A 23,985-nucleotide genomic window follows, 5' to 3' on the forward strand; every position below is an offset into this window, starting at 1 on the left:
TCATGCTCATCACACGAACATTTTCCAGTTGTGGGAATCGAACCCACGGACTCAGAAAGCAGTATCGCTGCAAACTGCGCCAATCGGCCGTCAAATGCCGTTTGTGCAAATGTGCAGTTTCGTGTCATAATTCTAACTTCATTGAGAATAACGGCCATTCGCTTTGACATTGAGAAAAATTCTAATCAACTTTGCATTACGAACATTACAAATAATGATCATCGCGCTATTAAACCTAAATTAATAAAAAAAAAATGTACAAAATCTAGTTTTTATATTGCGTTAGAATCGATGCTGTAACGTTTATAATCTTTCATAATGTTTGCTTCGTCGTATTTTTTGCTTTTCATAAACAATCTTTTTTTTTAATATGCAATTATCAAAGCAGACATGCAATCAAATACTTAAAAAAAAAAAACTAAGCAGTTGAGGTCGCACTTGAATAAATGCGATACTGAAAGAATAAGAAGTAGCATATTTTATGTGAATCCCACAACAATGATAACCGGTACTTACGCCATCTGTTACTATGGTGAAGACCTCGTGTAACATACAGTCTAATACACAGACTAAAGGAAAAAGGCAGACAAGACATGGGCTACTATTGAGAACACAAATCGGTTTGATTTTAAAAATACTTTTGCCGTAAACAAACTAATGTTACTGTGAGTTGCTACTTTTTTAACAGCCTGATGTTTTATGACGTCAATATAACGACCATATAAGAACTGTCACGATTTTGTTGTCATAACTTTATATTTCCCCCTATCCTAGTATGCCTTTTTCTAAGTCTATGTTTCAGAATAATAGGGCATCACCTTAATCCCATGAGATTCCTATTAATCCTTACTAAGGAAGCACAAAAAACTGGTTTTTTTTCTACACACACTGAAGCTCCGAGTTTTCCCATTTTACAAGGTTTTGTAGTTTTAATTCTGTCACCGGAGTATCCATGCAATTTAGGAAGCATATGTTTGAATATTTGAAATGAAAGCAAAGCTTACGACGTTGTTTTTTTAGAGAGAATTTCATATTTAAAAAATAATCCCTGTCTATAGGAAAAAGGTATTTTTAGGCCAATATTTCGTAAGCTCTGCTTTTTTTTTTTTTTTTTCAAAGCTGTGCTTTTTAACTACAACGAAATAAGTTGTAGTTTAACCCTTAGATACTTGATTTGTACCCTATATGCTCCATTTTAGGATTATCTAGGAATACAGAACTAAAGCTATGTTAGGCGGTGGGGGGAGAGATGATTGTGCTATTTGTGTTATATATCTTGTGAAGGAAAGTTATGTTTTGTGTTAAGTGTATTAGGTGGATATAAAGAAAATAACGACCGATCTTTTATCTATATTTTGAAAAAATATAGCTTGTCTTTGACAACAGTACCGCCTGATGGGGAGCTACTTTTTCCACACTTTTACCTTGAAGGTACAGAAGATCTAAGACAGAAGCGGACGCTTTTTTATGTAACATAAGCTTTAATTTTAAGTCAGCCACGCCTTTTAGAAAGCTACAATGTGATCAAGATTTAGGCGCACTTGCTCAAATTATGTTCACATTTGCCTTGAAGGTACTCTAGATTTGAGAGAGAAACATACGCTTTTTATATATAAAATAGGCTAAAATTTTACGATAATCACGTCTGATGGGAAGCTGTGATGAGTTCTAGGTTACGACCTTGCCTACATTAGAACTTTTCACTTTTGTTTTAAAGGTACTCCAAATTTAAGGCAGAAACATTCACGACTTTTTTGTAAACTAAGCTTAAATCAATCGCAACTGATGTAAAGATGTAATGAGAATTGGGTTTAAGCGCGCTTGCCTATATGATGCCAATTCACTCATGCCTTGAAGGTATTTAGGTTAAGTTCCTATGGCAGGAACAGATAACGGACAGGCATTCAACATTTAAGAAGTTATCTTCAGAAATCAGTTCAAACAATAATGTGGGCGAATAGTGCAATTTTTTAACGTGCAATCTGTGACGCGAGATCTGCAGGACGTGACAAAGTTAGTAAAACAAATAAATTTGACTAAACCATAGACAGTAAAGCCAAAGGTCCAACACGTTATGACATTAAATCTAAAAGCACTTGTTACTGCATCTTATGAGACACTTGACACTTATATTAAGAACTGTCAAAGTTGACGTCACAAAATGCATTTAGAGCGTAATTACGATTTGAATGTCACACAGTATCAGGACTACATGTTAGTGTATTATTACACCCCTCCCTTCACAAGTGGATACATTTTGCTACGAAACAGGCAATAAATAAATAATTGTAATAGCACAATCACCCATATAGCAGAGAAACTCGTAATAATCAAGATTCTAACACGAAAAATTATCGATTTATTAAAAAGTACGCAATAAACTAAAATTAGCCAACTAATATAATTTTATCTCATTACAGTTGGGTTATAATGTACTAAGTACTGGAGCTGGAGTCACGTGGGACAATAACATCAAATGGAGAATTTGGATGATGATTTATTTTAGGTGTATTGATAAAGCAAGCTGATATATTTGCAGCCCAGTGGACCGCAAAGCATAACGCGCTAACTCGCTTTGTCTCCAACTCATAGTACATTATAACTCAAAGCTCATATCTGGGCCCAGTCTCTATGCCATTAGAAACGTAAGCACGCAAAAACGTACTTCATGACGTCAAATTTGACACATACTTATCCATATTATAAGAACTATCAAATTTGATGAAACAGTAAACAGTTTCGAGTGTGCTACGATTTTAATGTCATATCGAATATAGGAACTACCATGTGGTTTTATGATTAGAGAAACGTTTCGGAATCAATATAACTTACGTCTATTTTAATCTAAATTTAACCTCACATATTTAACTTGATTAAATGTTTCAAACAACTCTCCAATAACGCTAACTCTTTCGCCTTTGTATGCTGTATGAAGAATTGTAAAATTTTACGTCAAAAAGAGTGAGTCGTCATCGCGTAAGTGACAACAGTTCAATGTGCAGAAAAAAGCTTTTCATAAAATTAGCTTATTTAAGGAAAGAAGAAAGAGTTAACGTTATTTTTGCCTCGTATAGTTTAATATAACGCAATTAAACCTTGATGTGCCAACATAAAGATTGAAGGTTTGGAAGATTGACAAATATGTTAAAACAAGCTTTACTATTACAAAATGATACGAATTCCTCACACCACCGTCCCCAGTCACTACACAGTGAGGTGAATCAATCGTTTTTTTTTCACACTGTCAAAGAAAAATTGACGTGTCAGATGGAATCCAAAATATTAAGTACCTACGTAATAAAAACGCACATAGCGTTATCTGACAGGTAATTATGGGACTAATAGAGATGTTGCAAAATAGATTAGAGTTGCCAATAATCTAATTTCTTTTATCTACAAATTAATAACAATGATAATCAGATGTCGTTAAACATATTTGTGGAATAAACGGACAAAGTAATTATTATTTTAATCGATCAAGAAGTTAAACGAACAGACAGTTCCAAAAGTAGTGATTTCTCTTTCAACATAGAAGATTTGGAGAAGGACAGAACTATTTCGGGATCTGTCATTATGATTTGGTTTTAGATTTTACAAGCACCAATTCAATTAATTGTTTCACCGTCTTCTGACCTAGTAAGTAAGCATCAGAGGACAATCGGATTAAGCACCATATATATAAGCATTTTTTTTAAAACCCCGGCTTTGGGTTCTAGCCCTTTTGAGCCTGTTTTGAAAAAAGCTATCGAATGAAACATCACCGACCAATAAGATCACATAGAAAGGTGAAGAAGAAGGCTTGCTAGAGAGGAAAGGAAGCTGTGTGTGTGTTAGTGACTGAGGACTTATCACCATATTATATATACGTGTATTACAAACTAAGATCAACCCAAAACCCGCGTAAGATTTGAAAGCAGAATTCGCAAAAATTTTACGGGCATTTGATGATCTTTTTTATAAATATTTATTTCTTTTATTATAAGAAATAACAAATTACAGAGAAATATAAAAAAGTATATATAACCGTTTAATTAATAAATTAATCACCCTAGTAAAAAATAACAGGTGGATGGCAACACTAAATAAACTTTTTAATACGCTATACCATATACCCATCTACTTTGATGAAGGGAAAAATTTCTACTGCATAGATGATTTTTTGCAATATGACAATAAACAACTGTTACATATTTTGACATTGAACTATGAATTTTCAATAAATGTTTCTGCTTTTTTTTGTAATTTTGTTTACTCTAATTATTATTACCGCTATTGTATATATTGTACTGCATTCAAATTTTTTTTAATTGATTCGTGTTTGTAATATTTGCACGCCAGCTAATACACTGTGACTTCGTAATTGGTATTTAAATGACACCGGTGTAAACGTGTGTATTAAGTAAATAAAGATCCATCTTTCTAAAGGTTATATAACATATAAATTAGAAAAAGTTGCGGTTACACATCATCAATATGAGCATATTTTGCTCATGTATGTCATAAACATATGGTTTTTATACTTTGTAAAGAATAAGATATGTGAATAAGAATTATGCTAAAATACTCTTTCGCAGATTTTGGGTTAGAACCGAACGCGTTTAATTTTTTCTTCATATACCTGATACCATATAAATTTTGAACGGAAGACATTAAGCTTTATTTACTTCATTATTTTAAAGCGGGGCTAGTACCTAAATGAACGCGCTACGAGTGTTATCCTCAAAACTAAGTCTATCACCATTTTTTTAAAGAATTCTTCAACATTGTAAAAAATTAAAATAATTAACACAAATGTTAAGCTTGTAAATTTATAAGTAATAATCCAATAATCCACAGTAAATTATTATAAAATTCGTAATCGAAATGGCGAAAGTGTTAAGAGTAATTTCACTAATATGATACCTAACGTAGTGTAATATTTTTATAACCACTGTACCAGTATAAAGCAGTTTTACCGTGTACATTTTAAATCCGACATTAAACAAAGACGAAAAGTGTTATCCGACCTAAATGTGCTCTGGAAAACGTCGGATGAATGCTGTGTAAGACACGGAAAATAAATTGGAAAAACATGCAACCTTTTTCCTGAAAAAAAATACCATCCAACCATGCTCAACCCGATATGGTAACACGTAGTTATATTAATTTACTCATATAGTGCGACACTTACCGGGTTTTACCAACATCCATGCGCCATTTTCCATAACACAACCCGTTCGGATATACCGTATTACAACACAAGAGCCATCGACATTGGAAAACCGGTAGCTCAACGCACCTTCTCTTGGGCAATCGTTAAATAAAAATTTAAATACAGAAGGAACAAAATCATGTTGTGTTTTTTATATGTTAGAAAAAAAATATCAGTTCTCCTACCCTACTCTTTGATGTAAACCAAACAATTTGTATTCTCATAACCTGATAAAAATATTTAAATTATAACTGAACGCTAAAGGTAAATTGAGCTACCGGTCTCCAGGATATGACTGATATATTGAAGTCATTAACACATTACTTTTCACAGAAATAAAAATATGACTTCGGCATTTTTATTCGCAACGTTATTTAGACTCTCAAAGATATTTTGTCTAAATTTTATAAATAAAATACAACAAACTGTATTAGCCAATACACCACATATTGTGACTTAAGCCCCCATATACCTAGTGATTTCCAGATAATGGCAACACCATAAACAATGAAACGTTAAAAAAGAGAATAGATAAGTACCCAATAAGTAATTTAGTACATTTTCTAACTTCTTCAAGTAACTGAGTTTTTTAGTATTTCTAAATTACAGTAAAGAATAAAGACAGATCTATCAAATACATCTCAAAGTTATCTACCGTAGAAAATGTACCATTTTGAACGAATTCTACTAAATCGGTAGATTTTCTGCGATACGAAAATGAGAGCACTACTTTAACTACAGTTAATAGGTTTAGAGCTTTGTTAGAAAATGCACCTAGTAATAAAATATCAAATACAAATGTCTTAATCGTGTGGTGTGAGGTAAACAATGATAACTATATATGTGTAAGTAAATTTAACAGTTAGGAGGTTAATTTGGAATGAAATTGGAGTGCGCGAGGAATGACGTTTAAAAACTCAATTATTCAAATAATTCGAGTTTGAGATTGCAAGAAAGAAACTGCCAACCAAAGAAAACACACCTATAATCTATATAGTAAAGTTAGTCTGCAAAAAGCGATATCTCTTAAGCCTACGGTTTAAATTTATAAAACTTAAATAGTGCGTCAACAAAATAGTTGCCATAATCAAAGATTTTAACCATTGATGCGCCCGGAGACCTAAAGACTGCCAATGTTTTAATGGTAGTCAATCAGTCAATATCCTTATTTGACCTTGACTGACTGAACAAAATACAAACCACTGGACGGATTGGGCTGAAAAAGGATATTTGAAAATGTATCCCCTAGGAAAACTAGTGATTTGAAAATCGAACATAACGTGAGCGAATCCACAAGCTAGTTTATAATAATCCGCGGCAACCAGATTATATTTGTGTGGCTTTTTGTATTAACGCAGAAAAAATAATGTACGAGAGTTTGTCCCAAATTAAAATTATTGCCCGTATCTATCCGTCATCTTTATATATCCGATCTAACAAGTAACTCCAGAAGGTTATCTACGATTAAATTCGTAGGTATAATTTCTTACTAACTAAAAAAAAAAAAAAATAGAAAAACAAACAAAGTCTAAACTAATCACAAAGAGTGCATTGACGAACAAAAAATCCTCAAAATCAAACGCTTTAAGTACCTAAATCCATTCGAAAGTGATAATATGTAACTTAAATACTTTTCTCAGCCTTCGAATCAGCCTTGAAAACGAATTAGCAAAAAAAATCTTTGCAAATGGAATGTCTAAATTCAAAAATCACAACTTAATCAATCACTCATTATAGCAAAATACACAAATGAAAAACGAAGCAAAATTAGCGAAATGCTTACGACTAAAACTTCAAACTTCACTTGTCATTGAATAACAACCTCTGGTTCACTTAAAGTACCTAGACAAAAAATCTAATCAAAAGTTCAACAATCTTTATAAAGTGATTAAAGTATAAATTCAACAATAAACTGATTTTGCGGTAAAACTAGTCTAAAATGCGCTTATATAATAGCTGCTTATATAACTGCCACAATAATTCATTTATCAAATTGATTAAGAACTTTTAATGCTTAATTCAATTGATTATTTATTATTTAGTAAAAATATAGATATTTTTTTTAAACTACATACTTTTAACGCGAAGGCACTTACATTACTTTTAAATTTGAGCTTATTGTCATTTTTATACCCTGTTATTTTAATCGCCCAAGTCAAAATATCTATTTTACGTTTTGTTACTTTTTTTTTTTATCGAATCTTATTCTTCTATTTGATTTAAAAAAGAAACGTTCAGGTACGATAGTTTCGGTTCTTTCATATCGTATGTAGATGGCGATCTTATATATGACTTATATCATTAAATACATATTATTTAATTCAAAGACCTTTGATGATACAATCATCCACTGGTCATTTAACATGGCCAGGCCATCATGCATTCATGTAACAGGCCTATAATCCCAGGCTTTCAAAAATTAGAAAAAAAACGAAATATTTAAAAATATAAGTATGAGATAGATACCTAATAAACCTTTAATTTTAAACTTCATGGGAATGTTAATTCATAAATGTACTACGTCTACAACTTAAGTACGTTTATACCCCAGGGTCTATTACCCTCTAAGTCTGGGTAAGTCGAAAGAGCGAATAAAAATGTTAATCTACAAATTTAAGTACGCTTTAACCCCTTTGAAAATAACCCCGCATATATATATAAATCATGATTACAAACGATAAAAATGGTCATATGAGCTTTAAATCGACTGCTTAATAAGTAATTATAATAGGCACCCTCCGGCCCGCTTTTGAGCAGCGGGAAGGGTTTACGTTCCAGATCCCTCTGTCATATGAGAGAGAAGGTCTGTCTGTGCCCAGCAGTATTGGAGCTGTGGGCATTTATAGGATGAAATATTTAAAAAAAAAAAATAACTTGTCTATAGGTAGGTGATGCGATAACCACAGCAAGGAAACAAACACCTACAACTTATATTATACGTTTATATCGTTTATACCCCGTGGTAATAGGGGTAAGAGGGGAACAAAGACATAGACAATGACCCGGGGAAAGGTGACGATATAGATGACGGTAAAGCCGCGGAGAGTGCCGTACCGTAACCCGCGGGCAAACCGGCAGATAACGAAGGGGGTATCGTATTAAACGGCGACAGCATGGGTTGCGTATTAGCGTATGAGAATATAGGGGGGGAAGTGCCATACGAGAACATGGGTAACGATAAAGCGGGTGACATCTGTTGGGGTACGTAAGACCGTTTCGCTGGCGGCGCCTCGTTTTGTGTGAACGCGCGGTCGTAGCTTCGTTTGGTTGGCAGTAACTGCGTTTGCTGGAGCATTTGCACGGGGTAAGCGGGGGAGGGGGCGCGCATGTATGTGGGGAGGATCAGGGGCTGTCGAAGTGAAAGGAGGAGGTTCTCATGTTGGCGCGCGAGCAGGCTTTGGTGCGCGATGTGTTGCGCGAGGATGCGGGGCGCGGGCGGCGGGGGGGACATCAACGTACCGGGGGAGAGCACTTTGGGCGAGGTCGCGGGGGTGACGCCGCCGGTCAACACGAGGTTCATGTCGTCCCCTGAGCACTGGAACACCTGTAAGTATGGGAAAGAGCTAAACTAAAAAATTCCTCATTTTTATCGTTGGTGGTGACGTGATGATGCAGTTTAAAATGGTCGTGAGCTAACCTGTAACGGCAGTTATTTTAAACCTAAACCGATGGGGGCTTAGGTTCCTACGCGACATCGCACCGGAACGCTAAATCTTCGAACGAACATCATTATCGGTAGGGTGATAACGGCGGAAGCCCCCGACCACCCACTTTATAACAACCCACTTTACCCATTCAAACTTAACACCTGTTTGATTAAGCAGTGATAGCGCATTTGGCAGGAGCTTGACTTCCCTTTCGGGGCGCCCAATTCGAATCCCCGCACGCACCCCTAACTTTTCTAAGTTATGTGCGTTTTAAGTAATTAAAGTATATCTTGCTTCAACGGTGAAGGAAAACATCGTGAGGAAACTTGCATGCCTGAGTTCTACATAATGTTCTCAAAGGTGTGTGGAGTCGTCTAAACTAGGCCAGCGTGGTGGATTACGGCCTGAACCTCTTTTCATAGTGGGCCGGTAATGTGTTGATGAGATAATGATGATGACCTGTTTCGGCAGAGCCAATTCCGACTCAAAACCGCTGCACTAGATAGGTGGTCAAGAAGGTAAGGTAAGGTACCTTATAGAAACAATGACAGTGGGTAATTACGAATGTCACGACAATGCCATTTCTGATGACAATTTAAATCCATACTTATTGATGTTACCTACCGATACACCATTACATAATGCAAGATGTGGTGACCGATAAGAAGGTTTCACAGAATGCTAAACGCCTAACTAAAAACTATACAAAAATATCAAACAAACTATCTACCCAAAAAAAGCAAAGGTAATTTATAGCATCGGTTCACGTTACTCGCTACGACCTGTACTTGCATATCAAAGGCGGGTTTGCAAAATACTAGAATAGGCTTTTTATTTCTCTTACAATGCCTATCCTTTAGTTTTTTATAACTCTTACTGGAGATTTTCTCAATTTTATATCATCTGCATACCCTCTATGCACGCCACTGGTTGCTACCTTACCTCGATGTACCGCTGCTTCTTGCCGAAGGTCATGTACCGATGGTGTTTCTGCTGGGCGCATAGGAAAGCACTGGTCTCACTGTTCATCTGTATGAACGCTTCTCCACTCGGATGACCCTACGTTTAAAGGTGGAAATATTAAGTGTCCAATGGAAATCAAATGATTGAAAATTGACAGAAAGCAACGTGTGAGCCGTCACGGGACGCCTGGCAGGTGTGAAACATCGAAATCGTTTTCTGTAAGTTATTACAGATATTGCTTTAATAATGAAAAGATTACAAATTTGTTCCACAAATAAAGAAAAAAATGCAACCAAATGGATAACCACCCATTTTTGTAAGTCGGTTAATAATGATTGTTTTATTACAAAATTAGTATTCATTTTTATTGTTACACACGAAATACAAAAATTCAATCATATAGCGTGGCGATGCGTCGCCACGGCCTGTGGATGGCCTATACAAACTTCCGTCCCCCTTTCTACAACTTGTCTATAGTTATTTTTCAAAAGTCTGATAGGATTATTTTATTTGAATTCATTGTGCTTACAGGAAATTTACGCTTTTAAGTTTATCGAACTCTCTAACTATCTTTTAACGTTTACATTTACATTAACACATTAAATGTAGTCAAGATCGATTCGGATTCATATAATATATACAAATTTGTTATATTTTATCTGTATAGATATATTTACTCCAGATTAAACCTCCAACACATCAATGAAAGCTGTTAAAAATAGTACGTCGTACTTGGCCTGACCAAACTAAAAATCAGGTTTACCATCCGCCTATAGATGTTTCACATCAAAAGTCACTGGACACGAGACGAGAGTGAGGATATCGTTCTGTCAAACAGTGGAATGATCATTCATAGCCCATAATAGTCACAGTTGTGTTCGTGATTGCAGTACATGGTAGTAGTACCACAGAGGTTGCTGCTGCTCGTTCAAACGAGACGAGAAGGCGAAGAAGAGGGTTGTTGACAATTGTATTCCGATCTGCCTTTACCACACGGCGCAGTGTACTGTTACCAGATTTTAACGTATATAATAGAATCGAGATATATAGTATTATTTTTGACCTTGAAACATCTATCGGCGAGGGTAAACCTGATTGTTGGCGTGGCGATATGTAATATACGTAGTCCATACGTAGTAGTGTGTACAGTGTTTACAGTACTGTTTACTACGTTACACATGTGAGGACAACTTGTTTTACTTATAAAAATATTTTTACTAATAGAATATGTCTGACAGCAATAATTTAGGAAGTGAAAGTGTGCAGCCTCCTACAAAGAGAGCTTTTTCTTTTATGCATATAACTTATACAATTTCGATGTTTCACATCGGCCCGTGACGGCTTATACATTTTGTTTTTCTTATTATTAAGATCTTTTAACATTATGAAATAACAAAAACTATTTGAACACGCAACCACAAAAAAGAGGTGACAATCAAGTGAAATGGATAATAATTACATAAATTAAAACTTACCTGTGCATTGTACACCATGTGAACTCCTTGCATGACGATGTTCTGTGCAAACTCGTCCAGGAACGTCAATATGTGCTCCACCTGAAAAATGACATTATTGAAATGTACGAAGTATGTACAACAATTTTGTAGGTCAACTACCCAATCACCCAGAAAGCTAGCCACGAAATGTTACGAAACATTGTTATAATTTGATTGCACTCGTTAATGATAAATTAACTTCTAGATTCACGAGCCAAAAGCCGTAGAAGGTGGATTAAATTAAGTAGTGCTATCCCTTTTCTTTGACGGCCGATTGGCGCAGTTTGCAGCGACCCTGCTTTCTGAGTCCAAGGCCGTGGGTTCGATTCCCACAACTGGAAAATGTTTGTGTGATGAGCACGAATGTTTTTCAGTGTCTGGGTGTTTTTTATGTATATTCTAAGTATTTATGCATATTATTCATAAAAATATTCATCCGTCATGTTAGTATCCATAACACAAGCTACGCTTACTTTGGGGCTAGATGGCGATGTGTGCGTTGTCGTAAATCGTAATATATTTATTTATTATTTATTTATTTTCTATCTTACCCTTAGATAAGAATAGCGGAAATTTACCTGAGCCTCATAGGGTAGTCCACGAAGTCGCACGCAGTCCTTTGCGGTTCCTGAAGTGATGACGTGCTGGGGTACCAACGCCACTGGCAGCAAGCTCTCAGCTGGCGCGCTGGCAGTTGAAGGAGTGCTGGCTTGACTCGTGCGCGTCTCCAATGATCGGTTTAGCACCTAGGTTGATAAAAAATTCTATAGTAACCTTCTTACTCGGTACAAGAGCCCCGAAGAGGTTTATGGACGGGCTTAGAGGCCGAGGACGACCTAAGGTAACTGCACTGATAAACTACAGACTTTCATTGTGGGTTTCGGGAGTTCGGAGTTGGAATTAAGCTGCTTCTGACTACCTCCGGTGGAGACATTTTGTTGGCCAAACCGAGGGCTTTACAGCTTCGGTGACAATGATAAATCTTTGTATTCCTGTACTTGTCCAAAGCTATTTTGGCACCAAATTTCTTCTTGATATTTGAAGACAGACTTATTTCGGCATATTATTTTTATGGCCGATATCCTGTCTGATTACAACCCTGCTTGGCAATGCTTTTTTCAAATAGTCTCAATGACGGACTTTTTAGAGCATTTTGTGACAAGAGCTCATCCAGGAAAGAACAATGGCCATACTTAATTCTGCCGTAAAGCAGCATTGTTGTGTGCGGTCTGAAGGCCGTGGTTGCTGCTGTCATTAAAGGCGCATGACGCCTGAGGTTGATGCCTCGAATATATTCTGAGGCACTAATGGGGTAGGAGGTGCTTAGATAGATAAGGTAGGGTAGAAGGGATAGGGGTAAGAAATGTATAAAAGGCGATACGTTTGGCTAATTTTTCACTTATCAATTTATTCATTGTAAAGTCATTATCTCCTGAGGATGCTCCATTTCCGAAGATCTGTTTGGCGTGGAGTATAAGAATTGAAGAAATTATAAATAACACCATACAGATTCTCCTGCTTTTCGCGGACTGTAGCAAATTAAGCTTAATTTTCATAATATATTATGGATTTCAGCGAAGTAACGCCTGCTTCTATACAATATTGCACAAGTATCAATCAATCAATCAATAGCCTATAACAGTCCACTGCTGGACTAAAGGATTCCTAACAGCAGGGTTGGCTCATAAGCTCCACTCTGGACAGACGACGGTTGGAGATTGCAGTTGATGCTATTAGTAGCGCAGAGGACTCTGCTGTCCGTTCTCCGTTATATTCCCTTACTCGTGTACTGTATTCTGATCTGCCGTCAGCACAAGTATAACAAGCTGTAAATCAGATTACAACCGCGGTAGGTATGAGACGATATCTTACCGTGAACTCCAAGGGCAGGCTGAACATAAAATGCAAGTAAAATTACCTTAAGTGCCTCCATTGTTAACATCATCATACCTACTTATTGTACGTGGATAAGGATAAGTAGGTATTGATAATATGCATATAGTAGTAGCTGAAATAGTGCGTCTGCCTGTCATTTGGAATGAATGAATAAACTTTTGTTGCACACCACAAAAAGTACATAGAAAAAAAATAAAAGTATAACAAAACAACGTATACAATTTGGCGGCCTTATCGCTTCATAGCGATTTCTTCCAGGCAACCAACAACCATATATCTAGAATTATGCTAAATACTTATTGTTATACTAACATACTTAAGTGTTACGCCGAATACTAAAATACTTAATTGTTATCTTTTGCTGTGTAATCATGACTCGATATCTATATAATTAAACTCTGATTTAAATCAAGGTAATTTAAAACGCCCTCAATATGTAATCTGGATGATCGAAGGCGCGATTTTATATTTAGGCGCATGTATTCCTTTTTACAATTTAAAACTTCTTATCGAGTCACTCTCATGTTTACAAGTTTTACTGTAACATAGGAATGAGAGAATGTAAGTTGAATGAGAAAGGGTTTAGGCATTAATCCACAAGCCTCGCTCAGTGTGGATTGGTGGACTCCACGCACCCTTGAGAACATTAAGGAGAATGCAGGTTTCCTAACGATGCATTCCTTCACCGTTGAAGCAAGGGATATTTAAAGTGCTTAAACGCACATAACATATAAAAGTTAGCGGTGTGTGCCGGGATTCGAACTCGGCCCTTCGAAAGTGTTGTCGAAGTCCTACCAACTGGGCTATCACCCCATTACTTCTTCTTAGTTTTAAGTGACAATTTCTTATGGTCATATACAAAAGAACACACGGCTAAGTTTCTTTTGGGTTCCTTCCTACTAGAGTTCCAAATGCTATTTGAAAAATCTAGCGGAGGAAGTCGCGGCGAAAAGTAAGTAGTTCACGTGCATTCTGTATGTTTGGATTTAAATCTTTTTATCATTAAAATAATCTTGAAATTTATAAGTCTACAGAATGAAATATTATGGTAGCTTCGTACGTGGATCACGGATCTGTGTCCCAAGCTGCAAGGACAAAGGTTTGGTCGGCCAAGATCTTTGCATTCAGTACGAGACAATAAGATATGAGTTTGGTAGGCTAAAAAGTTGGATAGGGCATCTAATTAGTGAATCCTTCGCTTATCAGGATGATGTTAAACTTGTAAAGTACCTGAAGATACCCTTAATTAAGTCTTGACAGACAGACAAAGGTTAACGCGTTCCATCCGAGACTGCACAGATTGTATCGTTGTTATGAGGATAAATCTTATTGATAAAACTCTTCTTTAAAAAGCTTTTTTAACCTCCGAAAGGAGAATCTCATTAATCTTTTGTAAAAAATTATCAAAACAAATCAAAAGCTAAATGTAGTACAGTTGTGGTGTTTGTTCGTTTTAAAATGCTCACATTGTGCCATAGGAATATGGCGTGCAAATATTTTACAATAATATTTATTAAAATTTCTCGTGTCATAGTGTTCGGGGACACGCTCCTCATAAACGCGGACTTGACCGCATAAAATATATTTGCATAAATGTGCAAAAAATATTTTATATTAACAAAATATTCTTTTACATAAATATGCAAAATATATTTTATAAGACGATTGAATTTTATTTTACAAAATTCGTAGGTATGAGAATTGTTTGTAATCTATTTTTACAACCCGTAAGTGTTAACCCAGTTTAGTAAGGGTTTAAATAAAAAAAATAAAACTCAAAATTAATTAATTTTTTTTTATGATTGATGAGAAGCAGCCAAAACAGAATATAATTTTGAACAAATAAGCAATGTTTGTTTGTTTATCCTTACTTTACGCTCTAACTCAATCGTCTTGTTTTTTAGCATAGAGTTAGTTTGAAGGACAGAGAGTATAAAAGGTTACTTTTCATCCCAGGAAAGCAAATGGTTCCCATGGGATTTGAGAATAAACGTTATAAACAAAAAAATAGTAGAACATATATCTAGAATTATGCAAATGCATTTTGAAATAGTCGGAAACCGAAGCTTATATTTTTTTTATGTGTGTCGAGTGAAAAATGCGTCTTACAAACCCTCCATATTTGCGTTAGCATATACTCTGTAAAATCAGGAATAAGGCAAAGAATGACATCTTTTCCGCTGTAAAGAGTTGTGTGTATTGTCATAGTATATCTTAGGACTTACCTGTTGCACTTCCGCGGTGGTAGATCTAAATAGCTCGATGTATCTAGCTCCTATTAACTTCCGATGTCGCGACAGGGCCTTGGGAGAGTCGTCCTCTTTCGCGAACAGCACGAAAGCGTCCCCGGTCGCTCGTCCGTCCGCTCGCCTAACGAACAGAACCCCGTCTGCGCCGTCCAGAACGTTCACTGGATCGTCACCCGTTGAGAAAAACTCCAGCTGGAATTGGGACAAACTTTTAGTTGATCAAGCCAAATGAAGATTAAATAGCTTCACAAGTTAAATAGTTATACAACGTGCGAATGAAAACCGCACCTTTAGAGGTACATTATTTACTGTCTCTGAGACTTATCTGTGAAAGCGAAACTCTGATATTTTTTACTGAAAGAAATGAGATACAGCCCTTGTATTAATTTTTGTGGAAAAATAAAAATGCTTCTTATGATTTAATATTTATACAGGGTAATTCCTTATGAAAACCTTCAACAGCATTCTCTAATTCGGTTACATGTTGTATAGTTAATACAAGGATTCAATAAGACTTCTTTTTAATGCAGAAAGATCCACTTTGAACCCATTCTCATACATACTTTCGGTAGAATCTAGAATGTGTGTGCAAGGTTTGCACATGCAGTGGCGTGCATAGAGGGTATGCACAGGGTATGCAGATGATATAAAATGAAGAAAATCACCAGTACGAGTTATAAAAAACTTAAGGATAGACTTTGTAGGAGTTTTAAAAAGCCTACCCTTAAGTTTTTATACCTCGTACTGGAGATTTACTTAATCTTATATCATCTGCATACCCTCTATGCACGCCACTGTGCACATGGTATGCACTGCAGGCTGGTCATATAAAATGAACAAAACTCCAGTACGAGTTATTAAAACTTAATGCATCGTAAGAGTTATAAAAAGATCGTTCCGTTTTTATGACTCGTACTAGAGATTTTCTCTACCGATTTCAGGTGTATGAGCAATATATAATAGAATACTCACAACTTGCTGCGGAGTAGCATCATAAGGCAGGCCTCGCATCCGAATTATGACCTGAGCGCCACGAGAGAGGAAGGCGACCGCTTCGCACGTGGCACCACCTACCACCTGCACGTAATCATCTCCTGTCGCCCGATACACCTGGGAAAAGAACACCGGCAGGGTGATTACGTATCTCGCGACAGCAATGCGACAGGCGTAAATCTTGCAATCACTGCTGTCAAACGTCACTTTTCCGTGCAATAAATAAACAAAAGTGACATTTGACAGCAGTGATTGCAAGATTTACGCCTGTCGCATTGCTGTCGCGAGATACGTAATCACCCTGCGGATTAACTTCTCACACCTTGCATTGGTTAACGTTATTTAACGACGGTCATTGAGTTAACAACACTCTCTGTTGATTTAATATATTACTAGATACTCTCGTCCTAAAGTGGATGAAAACAGTTTAATGATAAGATTTATTCCTTGTTTGGAAGACAGTCTTCAGTTAACAATACGCTCATCCAGAGGTCGACGATCAAACATTATCTTAATGATATTGATTACTTGATTTAAAGACAGTCTTGACTTAACAAAACCCTCGTCCAAAAGTTGACGAAAACTGTCTGATTATTTAATGGAAAGACAGTCATAAGTTAACAATACCCTCGTCCAGAGATGAACGAGAACAGTGTGTTCATTAGATTTACTACTTGATTTAAAGACTACTTAATTTAATAATACACATGGCTGGGGTTTGGAACACCCTTCCGGATTCTGTGTTTCCTAATTCTTACAACCTGGGTATCTTTAAAGCAAGAGTGAACAGGCATCTTCTAGGCAAGCGCGTCCAGACAGGCCACATCTACACTTTCCATCAGGTGAGATTGTGGTCGAGCGATAGTTTATTCAAGCTAAAAAATTGGTTGTCTGTAAAGTCGGCTTACTGACGATAGTCGAACGTGACAACGTCGTAAGAAAATACTGATGGAATGGTTGCATTTTTCAAAAGAAAATTTTAATTTTATTTGTTTGATAGATATTATCGGTGCTATAAAAAATTAACACCACATTCACTTTTCACTGCACTTCATCCTTGCCGAAAACATGTAAATGTTTTATTGTATAGAAGCTGTCCACGCGAACGCATCGCTCACTCAAGTAGGAGAGAGACAGATGTCGAACGCGGAGGCCGACTGTGCCTCTTTGTCGCTCGTTCCGCGCTCTCGCTAGCATTTCAAGCCTTGAATGGAACTCCTCAGATCGAGGTAACGCCGCATACGTCATGTTTTTTCGTGCGTGACGGCTCCATCGAATTATAAGACGTTGTCACGTTAAAAAAAAAAAAACTCTAGTCCAGACCAAAAACAGTCTCTTGATGAGATTGATTACTTGATTGCAAGACAGTCTTGAGTTAACCCTCATCTAAAGGTGATAAGTTTAATAACAACACCCTCGGCCAGGCATGCAGATTTCCTTCAGCGTTTGTTGGTATCACAGTCAATAAATTGGGAATGTAAGTGGGTATGAAGTACTCACCTCGATGTACCGCGGCCCGATGTGGTGTTTATGTCGTTTAAGCGCCATGTCTCTGTGCTCCTGTGAGATGAAACGCACCAGCGCTTCGCCGTTGCGTCTGCCCTGGGGTGAGAGGCACAGAGCTACTCCTCCCCTAGAACACACATACTCCAAAATATCATCACCCGCAGCCTATTATAATTTAACATTTGGTTTTAAATGTCAATATTACAGTAAATACTTTTAAGTTTATATAGTTACTGTGACTATTTTACCAAAGGCCGTTCTACACTACAACCGAGGAGGTTTACTCATTGGTGGTGGCGATTAGACCTTGGGCGGCAGGTGCTTCAAGTTCCAGCATTTTAAAGGTTTGAGGTCATTAGAGGTAAAGTGTTAAAAAGAATTTGGGAACTTTTGTTTTTCAATTCAATAACTTCTTTATAATTGCAATAAATGTGACGACACTAGGGAGAGATGAAGCCTCACAACTGACCAGCTATTACATGGAAAATTATGAAGCAAGTTGAGAATTTCTCATTTTCGTTGGAAGTTTCAAACACTTCCACATTTTATCCACTAAAAGACCTTATCTGCAACTAAACCTAATGGTGATGCAGTCTGACATGGTAGCTGGCTAAGGGGCTATGGCAGTTATATCAAACCTAATCCTTATCGGTTTCTAGATAGGTAACGAGCCGCTGCCAGAGCCTCCCACTAGACCAGACCATAGAAACGTCAGATATTAAAAATTCCCTAATTGCCCTGCCAGATATCGCACCCGGATCTCTCCATTAGATGAACACATGATCTTTAGGGGCAAAGGTATACCGACGAAAGAGTGTGAAGTGAATAGTTCACTTCACACTCTTTCGTATCATATATAGTATCATATAGTATCATACTGAATGGTCGCCCGCTTAAATATGTTAAGCATTTTAAATATCTAGCACATGTTGTTGTTTACATAGAACGAGAGCGTGGGGCTTTGCGGTGCGCTGTATTATGTTGGTCCGCAGGTTTGCCTGTTGTAGCCATGAAGCAAAAGTTATTTTGTTCAAAGCCTTTTGTCAAACCGTTTACACGAGATCCCTGTGGACCAACTATACACAGGCATCGCTAAACGCCCTACGAGTTCAGTATAATCATGGTTTCAGAATGCTGTTGGGCTTACCCCGTTATTGTAGTGCATCAGAAATGTTCGCGAGGGCTCATACTGATGGCTTTTTTGCCATCAGAAAAAAACGAATAGCATCCTTGATGACAAGAACGTGGGTAAGCTGTAACGGCATTCTGAAAGCACTATAAAACGATACGACTCACCAATTTACAAGTTGTATATTAAACTCCACTAAGGGATGCCTGGACGCAGAAATTTTAAGTTGTAACTTTTTTTATATTGCATATTAATATTTAATGTAAGTTTTTTTGATTTAGTTTAGTTTTTAATCATTCAATTTATGTTGTGCAGCGTGTAGTGATGGGTCATAGATACCAAATAAAAAAAAACAAAGACCACAAAGCTCACCACTGCGATCGTCGATTTTAACTACTTACTTTGCGACATTGAGTCCTCGGAAAAACTTAGCGATGTCCTGATCTGATGATTGCCACGGTAGACCTCGCGCTCTGACTATGCAGTTGCCGTCTATTTCATCGTCTTTTGAGCTGCAACAAGAAGAAAACGTTTAAAGAGACCGTTATTTACGTGCTCCCAGACGATTATCATCATCATCATCATCATTTCAACTGATAGACGTCTACTGCTGGTCTTTTGTAGGGAGTTCAAAATTCCACGTCTTTGTGCTGTTTGCATCCAGCGACTCGCTACGACGCGCTAGATGTCTTCTGTCCACCTCGTTGGGGGTCGACGAAAGAAAGGTCGACGCTTAACAGTGCGACGCTGCCATTCCAGCACCTTTGGAACGTCCATCTGCTGTCTGAGCTTTGAGAGACTAAACCACTAATAATAATCATTTTTACACGCTTTATATTAGCTTTACCTGTATGTATGTTTGTAACCGTTTCCTTTGGACTTGATTTTGAGCCTCTTCAAACAGTCTGATTTCGTTCAAACTTTGTAGATAACGGTGAAGGAAAACATCGTGAGGAAACCTGCATGTCTGAGAGTTCTACAAAATGTTCTCAAAGGTGTGTGGAGTCCACCAATCCGCACTAGGCGAGGTGGAATAGGACCTTAACCCCTCCACATTGTGGGAGGAGACCCGTGCTCTGTAGTGGGCCGGTAATGCGTTGATGTGATGATCCAAACGCTTAACTATATTTATTATACTCTTGTTGATAACGTAACGTGGTACGAGGTGACCCAAGCATAGCAAATCATGTACTTTATACGACGCCGGACCTAAAATTTTAATATGATTGTGTGAGAATTTTTAAGTACATTTATGGAACTGATTTATTATGTATTTGCATAGGATGCTTTGCCTCGCCGAGTCAATGTACTTTAATGTTTAAAAGTAGGTACTTGGATATGCAAGTTTAGCCAAGCCGAACTCACGAAGTCATGGTTATGAGATCTGATCGGTATGAAAAGGTAAAATTTAAAACGAAGCCAGCTCACTATTTCGTTATGAATATAATTGTAATTTTATTCATTTCAATTCAATTCAAAATTTCTTTATTCATGTTGGCCTATCACAGGCACTTATGAAGAGTCCATATATATGTTTACATTTGTAAGTGTAAGTGGACGGTGATAGCTTAGTTCGCCAAATTAAACCTAAAGCTAAGAGGGTTCCAATCACGCCCTGGTCTAAGAAGAGCCCACAAACTTATTATTATAACTCTTTATTTGCAACATTAACATATACAAAATATAATAAAAACAGAAACATATAGAAAGAAGTAGAATACAAAAGGCGGCCTTATCGCTTAATAGCGATACCAGGCAACCTTTGAATTAGGAAAAAAAAGAAGAGGAGAATACTATAAACGTAGCAAAATTTTTGTTATCACCATCTCACAGTAAAAATAATTATCGATACCTTTTGATGATTGTTCTTATGAATCAATAGCCTAAAACAGTGGACTACTCACACAAATGGTAGTAGTAGCATAGAGGATGCTGCGGCCCGTTCTTGTTTATATTTCCTCAATGGTCTTTACGACGCACGGGAAGAGTTGACAACTCTATTCCGATCGGCCGTTACTACACGGTACAACACTTCTTAATTAAAATCAGAAAAAATAGAACGGGCTAGTTACTATACAATAATGCAAGCTATGAGACAAACATTGACGGCCGATTGGCGTAGTGGGCAGGAACCCTGCTTTCTGAGTCCAAAGCTTTGGGTTCGATTCATTTACATATGGAAAGTGTTTGTGTGATGAACGGGCCTGGTTGTTTATCTGTATATTATTATTACAAGTATTTATGTATATTATTCATCAGACCCTTCACATTGTGGGGGGAGACCCGTGCCCGTGATATGATGATGATGACGATTCATCACTTAGTACCCATAACACAAGCTACGCTTACTTTGTTACTAGATGGCGATGAGTATTAAAAAAAAGAGTGCGTGTACTTATGTACACGCGTTAGAAGTTATTCTTCTTTGGCGTATGAAAAAAAAAACACTAAATTACAGTAGTGATTAACGATAAATATTCACATTAATCAAAAATATTTTATTTAAATAAAAAAGGTTTTTATTAACGTTATAATATTTATTTATTCACACTGTTTGTACTGTTATGAAACACGTGTTCTAAATTTTTAAATACTAGAATATACAACTTGAACACAGTCATCGATTTTCATGCCACCTGGAACTAACTTTACGATGTAGAATTTAGGTGTCGGTGTGCGCACGCATCGTCAAAGTTCACTCTCATAATTTTTCTCCATCGCGCCAAAAGAAGTATAACTGCAAAAATAAACAGTTATAATCCATCTTAACACTATTATCCACTAATATCTACTAGCTTTTACATAGAATCCACGAAACTAGCAAACACTACCTCTGCATGTAGAACAAAATGTAACGTAAATTCTTATCAACAGGTGCACGATCATTAAGTAAGAATTTATTTATTTATCAAATCATGCACCCACTTTACAGTCGTTGATTTAAGTTTATCAGAGACATCCGATTAGCCAACATTTATCATTTTAATCGGTTAGCGACGGTGCGGAAAATTGTTTTTTTTATCCTTGTGCGTTATCAATCAATTACATATTTATCTACTTACGTTTCGTTGTTCTGTGTAAGTAAATGTTACCTACTGATAATTAAGTAATACGGTAGCTGGTGGATGCCGAGCACCAAAGAAGTTAATGGTGAGAAATTGGAGGGGCGTATCAAGGACATGTATCATGGATTTTTTCCGACAATACACACATCGCCATCTAGCTCCAAAGTAAGCGTAGGTTGTGATATGGGTTCTAAGACAACTGATGAATAATTTTATGAATAATGTACATAAATACTTCTAATACAGATAAACAACGAGACACTGAAAAACATTCATCTTTATCACACAAACATTTTCCAGTAGTGGGAATTGAACCCAGGGACTTGGATACAGAAAGCAGGGTCGCTGCCCACTGTGCCAATCGGCTGTCAAAATATTGTTTCGGTAGATTGTAGAAGTAACACAATGGACGTTATTCTTTCTATTCTGTTATATTCTCTTAGTCGTCTCATACGACATTGATAAAGAACTAAATTGAAAAAGAGATCGTGAAACTTAAACACTAAACATAATTAAAATAAAAAAATTAAAGATACATGAGAACACACAAAGAATAATTTGATTTGAACTGATGGGTTAACACTAGAAATATTCCAACAAGGCAAAGTTCTCTAGCATTTTGTAACGCTCAAGATTACTCGTTGAACAATCGATAGTACCTACCTACGCGAACCAAGTACGTAGCGTGCTGGCATTATAGGTTTTACGACATATTCAACGCGCACGCAAACCGTGACCGTTCGGTGCGCCGAGACTTCGGTTCGTTCTGATAAAATTGACTTGTTTACAATTTTACTGTGAGGGTTACCCCGACTATCGAAGGTTCTAGTTTCTGACTTTCAATATCATCTATATCAGTGCCACGTTCAACTGGTGGCAACAGATCTCTAAACTCGTCTCTCATATGATGGTTTTAAGACCACTACGCTGCACGAACGCGGTTGACGATAATAACCGAGAACAAACGCTAAATATTTTAGTAGAAAATCGAACAATTATTTAGATAGATTACTGACGTTGAAATAGCTAGGCTTGTTTATTTTGCGTACTTTCATAGTGTTATGTCCTACGGAATCTTGTTATGGGGTAAAGCTGCTGATATCGAAACTATATTTATATTGCAGAAAAGAGCTGTACGATCAATATATGAACTTAAATCACGCGAATCCCTCCGTGAGAAGTTTAAAGAAATAAGTATACTTACTGTAGCTAAACAATATATTTATAATAAAATAGTATTTGTAAGACAAAATATTAGTCTTTATAAACAATAAGTGGATATAAACAGTTGACCTTCAAGAAATGGTCATAAATTAGTGACATCTGCATATTGTCTGCGAAAGGTACAGAAGCCATTTGTGGGATTGAGTATACGCTTTTATAATATGGTAATTTTGGACATACCATATGCATAAGGAAAAGAGCAACTGCTCTTTTCCAACATCAACAATTTAAAGTTTGTAGTGACTCTACCACCGGTTCAAAAGGTAGATTCCACCGAGAAGAGCCGGCAAGAAACTCCGCAGATTGCCCTTTTCCAACATCATTTTATAGTTTAACAATCTTTAGAATTTTTCTGTTTTGTGAGAGATGAGAGGCCTGCTTCCAAGCAGCCTAGTCATTAAGGAACTCATCAATCGTGATTGGTTGAATGTAAAACACATTATATATTGTTTAAACTTAGGTAAAGGTAGATCTCATATTACCTTCGGCATCATGTTATAAAAACATATACCCATCCCCACAAAGGATTTCTGTATTTTTCTCAGACGATATGCAGATATCACTAATTTATGTCCGTTTCTAGTAAGTCGATTGTTTATATCGACTTTTTTCCCTTAGTCGCCTCG

At 36.7% G+C, this 23,985-nt stretch overlaps 1 protein-coding gene across 2 annotated transcripts in view; it reads right to left on the reverse strand.

Annotated features, from left to right (window-relative positions):
* LOC120636949 (RNA-binding protein fusilli) overlaps positions 1 to 23,985 on the reverse strand; it is a 133,502-nt gene that overhangs the window by 12,610 nt on the left and 96,907 nt on the right. Inside the window, exons 7-14 of one of the 2 annotated variants that reach the window (XM_039908539.1) lie at positions 19,472 to 19,582; positions 17,936 to 18,068; positions 16,415 to 16,552; positions 15,419 to 15,634; positions 11,876 to 12,043; positions 11,277 to 11,357; positions 9,781 to 9,897; positions 8,651 to 8,735 (exon numbers count right to left, since the gene is read on the reverse strand). In XM_039908539.1, the coding sequence (XP_039764473.1) occupies positions 8,651 to 8,735; positions 9,781 to 9,897; positions 11,277 to 11,357; positions 11,876 to 12,043; positions 15,419 to 15,634; positions 16,415 to 16,552; positions 17,936 to 18,068; positions 19,472 to 19,582 (1,049 nt within the window). Of the gene's footprint in view, positions 1 to 1,097; positions 8,736 to 9,780; positions 9,898 to 11,276; positions 11,358 to 11,875; positions 12,044 to 15,418; positions 15,635 to 16,414; positions 16,553 to 17,935; positions 18,069 to 19,471; positions 19,583 to 23,985 lie in introns of those variants that run through there. The other variant, XM_039908531.1, reaches the window with a different exon arrangement.

This window comes from Pararge aegeria, chromosome 1 (genome assembly GCF_905163445.1).
Source record: "Pararge aegeria chromosome 1, ilParAegt1.1, whole genome shotgun sequence".
NCBI lineage: Eukaryota > Metazoa > Arthropoda > Insecta > Lepidoptera > Nymphalidae > Pararge > Pararge aegeria.